The 7,001-nt window shown below is 43.9% G+C and overlaps 1 protein-coding gene across 4 annotated transcripts in view; it reads right to left on the bottom strand.

Annotated features, from left to right (window-relative positions):
- Positions 1–1,357: 1,357 nt before the first annotated feature.
- The window catches only part of MDGA1 (MAM domain containing glycosylphosphatidylinositol anchor 1), a 235,469-nt gene continuing 229,825 nt past the window's right edge, over positions 1,358–7,001 (bottom strand). For all 4 annotated transcript variants that reach the window (XM_018563338.1, XM_018563337.1, XM_018563336.1 and 1 more), the window contains 2 exons: positions 3,228–3,336; positions 1,358–1,654 (listed from right to left, as the gene is read on the bottom strand). In XM_018563338.1, the coding sequence (XP_018418840.1) occupies positions 1,563–1,654; positions 3,228–3,336 (201 nt within the window). In that variant the 3' untranslated portion in view covers positions 1,358–1,562. The remainder of the gene's footprint in view (positions 1,655–3,227; positions 3,337–7,001) is intronic.

The raw sequence follows: 7,001 nt of genomic DNA on the forward strand, positions 1-7,001 counted from the left end.
CTAGAAACGCCTAGAATACATTATTAATGATTATGTCAATAAATATCAGTTGTTCATCCTAATAAAGTAGAAATTGCTATACATATGCACTTGTGTCCACGTCAGTTTCTCTAGCATGATGCTATATGGGTGTGTATGGGTGCACCTTAATTTTTTTCTTCTAGGATGGGCGTGCTATCGAATTTAAATCAGTCTACGACAGTGGTGGTTAGTTATTTTTCAGAGTTCAAAGTCGCATACAGGTTCACTTTAATTTGTCAACAACACCCATTGCCCATCATGACCCCCCATCATCACACTGCATCAACCCTTTCACTCACTGTGCTGCAAAACCTCTCCACTCATCTCATTGTCTTCCTGAACACATTCACGCCTCTCCGATGAGCTTGCACCAATGACCACCACTAGAAAAGGATATCTGTTTATTTAAAACGTTCAGATTTTGGTAACAATTTCCTAAATGTCGTTGTACTGATTGGATGAGCTGTGTGAAGTCCCCTGCTGAGGTCTATGAAGTGTGTATGAACAGAGCGAATGTTATGAGTCCAAAAATGAAGAATGACAGACGAACGTATGCAATGTATATCCTGTGATGGGGGCACTTGTACGCCTGTTGTTGTTTCGGAAAAGGAGGAAGATCATTTAACGCTAAGTGGTTCTCAAGCAGCCATTTCTACAACTTAGTTTCCTTCTATAATAAATATATTTATATATGTAGCTAAACTCCAGTCTCCAATCTTTGGACGGTCTGTAAGATGTTGGGCTTAGCCCATGACTCCCACGTCCTCTTGACGTGCCCACAGGGAAGACCTAAAACGTTTGCTATCATCTAACCATACTTGGGATGAAGTCTACAATCTTTTCTTTCACCGGGAGCGGCGGTCTGTGTGCGGCCCCACTGAAATGCGTAAACATGTTCAAAATGGAGTCTGTGATGGCAAAGACGCTTGGTTATATGGCGATGTACATAAAGGGCAGTGGAGCACATGCAAATGGCATGGTTGTACATGAGCATAGATGAAACAGAGCAGCACGCGAAGGAATCTACTTAGAAAATCAGGCTACAGAAGCCGGGACGCTCCAACAAAGTTTCTGCCCCAGGGCAGAGTAACATTCTCCCAGCCACGGTCTCCACAGTTTGTTAGAAATTTGTGCTTATAATCTCAATATAGTTTCTTTATAAATGTTGCTTGTTTTATATTTTTTTATTGTTACTATCTTTTGAGGTCCGCATCTCCCATGCGGACGGGTCTTAGCATCTCTGAGTCAATACTTAGATAACGTTCAGGTTTCTTCTCTGGTTCCACCTTGTCCTGACGATGTCGTCACTGGCTGCCTTTTGTCAATACCTTCCCTGATTTCTCTCCCCTTGGTTGTATTGTAGACGCATTTGAACTTCTCAAAGGAAGCTGTCAGTCTCTCATTGGCTCCTTCAAACGGTCACGCTTGTCGGTCTTTGGTAATATCTTGACACTTTGGTGTGTCGGTGGAGGAGGATCGAGGAGGAAAGTGTACAAAAGATGGAACGGCCTCATTCTGAATGCAAGAGGAGCAGCGGAGTATCATCTCAGAAGGACGAATAAGAAGAAAGTCAGGAGCCAGTATAGAGAACCTGAGTGTGGGTGACAGGCCAGACTTCTAGGAGGTGCTGCAGCTACAAGACAAGAGGAAACTTGGTTAGATGATTTCCTAGAGCCACCAGGAACATATGCAATGACACCAGAAACATGCCCACCGTGGTAATCTTTACATGGTCAGCTTGGTGCAAAAACATGTTGCTTTTGGTAAAGTTTAAAGCTTTTTCATAAGACAAGAAAATATTTTACGGGAATCCACATGAAGCATGCGAGAGTCATACTATTCTAGGCTCTACCTAGCAGGAGTTAGGCACACTGAAGTGGACTTGTTCTGTAATGTTGAAGATGTTTCGCTGCTCATCCAAACAGCTTCATCAGTTCTAATGAACGGAAAGAAAGGAAGGGAAGGAGCGCAACTAACTGGCGCAGACTTTGTGGAGGTGGATAGACCAGGGAATAACAGTGAATCAGGTGAAGGTGGGAGGGAATGAGAAATGGGCGCTCACGTGTGATGAGATGGATTGGCACACAGGTGATGATCTCCTGGCGATGTCATGAGGTCTGGTCAGGGTGACAGGTGGGTGTTCAGGGGGCAGAAAGTGGATCCTTTCTGCCCCCTGGATTCCCCCCTACCCGCTCCTCCAGCGCTGACTGGCGGAACGGACGGGGGAGGGGACAGCTGGCTCTGCCTCTAGATAGGGAGAGCCAGCTGTCACTCACGCAGCTGGGCGGATCCAGACATAATTGTCGGGATCCGCTTCAGCAGCGGCGTCTCAGTATACTGAGCTTTGGGTGACGGGAGAACGCTAGTTTGTGTCCTACCGTTACCCTAAGGAGAACTATGGGGAAAAGCCCTAACCCCATAGTTCTCCTTTAAACCTAACCTTAAAGGAGAACTATGACATGAGTGATTTCCACTCACCTCATAGTTCTAAGCCGACCTGTGACAATGAGACTGTCACAGGTCGGCTCAGTAGAACGGGAGGTGAGGGAACACATACCGGATTCCCTCACCTCTCGATCCTGTCACGGCTCTCTGCCGTGACAGGGGGAGGGGCTGCATTCCCCTCTCACCGATCCGATCTCCCCTCTAGATAGGCAGAGCCAGCTGTCACTCACGCAGCTGGGCGGATCCCGTCAAAAGAGTCGTGATCCGTCCCGGCTGCGGCGTCTCAGTATACCGCGAGCTGTAGCCCGCGGTATACTGAGCTTAGGGTAACGGGAGGACGCTAGTTTGTGTCCTCCCGTTACCCTTTGGAGAACTATGGGGAAAAACACTGACCCCATAGTTCTCCTTTAACACTAACCACTAACCCCAACCTCTGGAGTTTAGCTTTCATCCTCCAATGTGTTTTGTTTCCAGGTTTAACTTTTTGCTTTCTGCTCCTGGCCGGCCTCCTCATCAGCAGAGACAAGTTTATCTCCTACTCGCAAAGGCTAAAACTGTCTATTGTCCACCAGGCCATGACACCGGGCCGTCCAATGACATTTCATCAATAACTGAATGGAGTAGATGAATGCGCTGCTGCGTGCACTCAGCTGATAACACAACCCGATTTTGCTTTGTCAGTGAACTCCTCAGATTTCCAGATCTTGTTGATCCGGTATGTGTAACGTGTCAATCGTTACATCTCAGAGAGAAGGACTCACGTTTTTGTGGCAAAGTTATCCGTTTCGGACAGTCTCCTTTTTTTATGGTGACGTCATCGATGGCCATGTCCCCTTCCATTCCATTGACGGTAATACATTCAAACACGACCTGAGAGATGAGAGAAAAAGCACTTTGTTAGCTGGTGGTTTATCATTTTACTTTTGGATGTTTATTTTACTCCAGCACAGAGCAGAGTATTTCAGGAGAGGAGAGTTATAGAGGAAGGAGCAGAGTCCTCCAGCAGAGCAGAGTATTCCAGGAGAGGAGAGTTATAGAGGAAGGAGCAGAGTCCTCCAGCAGAGCAGAGTATTTCTGGAGAGGAGAGTTATAGAGGAAGGAGCAGAGTCCTCCAGCGGAGCAGAGTATTTCAGGAGAGGAGAGTTATAGAGGAAGGAGCAGAGTCCTCCAGCGGAGCAGAGTATTTAAGGAGAGGAGAGTCGGAGAGGAAGGAGCAGAGTCCTCCAGCAGTGCAGAGTATTTCAGGAGAGGAGAGTTATAGAGGAAGGAGCAGAGTCCCCCAGCAGAGCAGAGTATTTCAGGAGAGGAGAGTTATAGAGGAAGGAGCAGAGTCCTCCAGCAGAGTATTTCAGGAGAGGAGAGTTATAGAGGAAGGAGCAGAGTCCTCCAGCAGAGCAGAGTATTTCAGGAGAGGAGAGTTATAGAGGAAGGAGCAGAGTCCTCCAGCACAGCAGAGTATATCAGGAGAGGAGAGTTATAGGGGAAGGAGCAGAGTCCTCCAGCAGAGCAGAGTATTTCAGGAGAGGAGAGTCGGAGAGGAAGGAGCAGAGTCCTCCAGCGGAGCAGAGTATTTCAGGAGAGGAGAGTTATAGAGGAAGGAGCAGAGTCCTCCAGCAGAGCAGAGTATTTCAGGAGAGGAGAGTTATAGAGGAAGGAGCAGAGTCCTCCAGCACAGCAGCGGATATCAGGAGAGGAGAGTTATAGAGGAAGGAGCAGAGTCCTCCAGCAGAGCAGAGTATTTCAGGAGAGGAGAGTTATAGAGGAAGGAGCAGAGTCCTCCAGCACAGCAGAGTATATCAGGAGAGGAGAGTTATAGGGGAAGGAGCAGAGTCCTCCAGCAGAGCAGAGTATTTCAGGAGAGGAGAGTCGGAGAGGAAGGAGCAGAGTCCTCCAGCGGAGCAGAGTATTTCAGGAGAGGAGAGTTATAGAGGAAGGAGCAGAGTCCTCCAGAATAAGCCCTGACTCTCACCTGACATATTTCTCATACATTAATCAGCAGTAACAGATTTCTGATACATTTATTAATAAATTGCGTCTCTGATGATCTCCATTGTTAGGGAATAAACTCCGGGGTGGAGATGGATGAAGGAAATAATCTGCTCCCTCCACCCACGCACGTTTCAGAACAATTACTGGTAATTGCAGTGAGAAAATAAACTGCTAACGTAAACAAGATTAAAATGGATTTATTAAAGGTCACTGAACTTTTCAAGCATATTAATATCATCGATTCCTCTATGCTGAGATTATACACACCTCCGATTCCCAGCCCATTGTATCTACAATTCATCTGTATTACAGAGGGATGGGAGAGAGAGAGAGAGATAGAGAGAGAGAGAGAGAGATAGATAGATAATGTATGATAGATAGATAGATAGATAGATAGATAGATAGATAGATAGATAGATAGATAGATAGAGAGATAGATAAAGAGATAGATAGACAGTAGACATGTGCGATTTGTTTCGCTGCGAAATTCGGACGAAATTTCGGAAGTTCGTGGATTTGGAGCATCCGAATTTCCAAAATGTACCATGTCCGAATTCCTCCAAATGTGAAATTTCGGATTCAGTACGAATTTCGTCCTAATGGAAACTAAATTAGAAATTTACGATAATGACTTCATAAAGAGGATTTCATAGCATGTGAAGATAAAAACAAAACATTACTTCATGTTCCTGTGCGCGCACCGTCAACGTTGAAACGGATAAAAAAAATTAAGAAAAGGATTTTAATGTTCCTTTAATAGTGAAGACTAGAGCACAGCAACCAGAAATGGCAACTGTGCCAATTCTGCTACATAAGTGCGTACGAACATTGGTCCGTTCGCGCAAAACCCCAAATTTCGGAAATTCATCCGAATTACAAATCCAAATTACGAATACAAATTACGAATCTGATCGGAATTACCAATCCAAAACCCAAAACGAAACACATACAGGACCCGATTTCGGAAATACGAAATAAGCGAAATCCAAAACGAAACTAAACTAAATGAATTTTTTGCGGCTGCATATGTCTGAAAGATGGATGGATAGATAGATAAATAGATAGATATGAGATAGATAGATGGATGGATGGATGGATAGATGGAGAGATAGATAGATAGATAGATAGAGAAATAGATAGATAGATAGATGGATGGATGGATGGATAGATAGATAGATAGATAGATAGATAGAGAAATAGATAGATGGATGGATGGATGGATGGATGGATGGATAGATAGATGGATAGATAGAGTAATAGATAGATAGATAGATAGATAGATAGATAGATAGATAGATAGATAGATAGATAGATGGATGGATGGATAGATGGAGAGATAGATAGATAGAGAAATAGATAGATAGATAGATGGATGGATGGATGGATGGACAGATAGATAGATAGAGAAATAGATAGATGGATGGATGGATGGATGGATGGATAGATAGATGGATAGATAGGACTCTGATATCAGTTGATTTGTATTCCGGGTTGGGTTTCCGTGGATCATCTCCGCGTTCTCCGGGATAAATGTCGGCTTCTTCCAGCTCTCTCTGCGATTGATTCCACAATAAATATTGTAATAGGGAAATGTTTGACTTTTTATTGTCTCACTAGTTAGAACATCATCTTCCTGACACACAGATCCGTCTTCCAGGCCGCGGACGGCCATTGGTTTTACAAGTCGCAGTAATAACATTTGAGGAGAGGACGGGGGATGGTTTATAGTTTGTTGTACGTTATTACGGGGGAACATTTTCTCTTTTTACGGCTCAGATATTTCCTGTTGTTCATCTGTCAAGAAACGATTTTGGATCTTTAATAGGATTCTCTGTTTGGTCTCACTATGCCGCCTAGCCATGAATGGGCGTGGCCTATTTTGTCCCTAAAACCCATGTAGGCAGCCTATTGGTTATCTGAAATCTGATTGTCTGATCCCTGGTCTGCGCTCTAACGCGCCGCCGAGGCCCCTTATGTCATACTAATGATCGGGATCTGGGAGGACCGCCCACCAGTCATAGTGATCACTAGATTTAGAACCATCCCCTGTATAGCTCCTCCTCTGTGAGAACAATGATACATTGTATTCTTTCCTTCTCAGTAGAGAAGTGTGAAGAGAAGGCTGGATACATAAATACAAATAAAGATCAGTGTTTGTGCCAGGATCAGTGTTAGGGTCAGTGTTAGGGTCAGTGTTAGGGTCAGTGTCAGTGTCTTATTCGGTTTGTGTGTTATTTATTTTCTAGTGTTACATTACAAAAAGTGCCAAATTAAAAACAAAAAGCCTTTATTTCAAGTGTAAATAACTTTGCAATGCTTTGTACACAGAGTTCCATCATGACAAGTGATAAAATAACATTTATACTGCTTACAATTTCTTTTTTAAACTAACACTGATCAGAGTAGTAAAAAGTTCATTTTTTTGAGCTTTGTTTCTTTGTTGTCTATGGATTACATAAAGAATAAAATCATTTCTGCAGGACAATATCACCAGAAGAAAGCTTGGATAGTCCTAAAAATATGTATTGTTATTATTATAATTATTA

The sequence above is a fragment of the Nanorana parkeri genome, unplaced genomic scaffold (genome assembly GCF_000935625.1).
Source record: "Nanorana parkeri isolate BGI_ZX_2015 unplaced genomic scaffold, ASM93562v1 scaffold655, whole genome shotgun sequence".
NCBI classification, from domain to species: Eukaryota; Metazoa; Chordata; class Amphibia; order Anura; family Dicroglossidae; genus Nanorana; species Nanorana parkeri.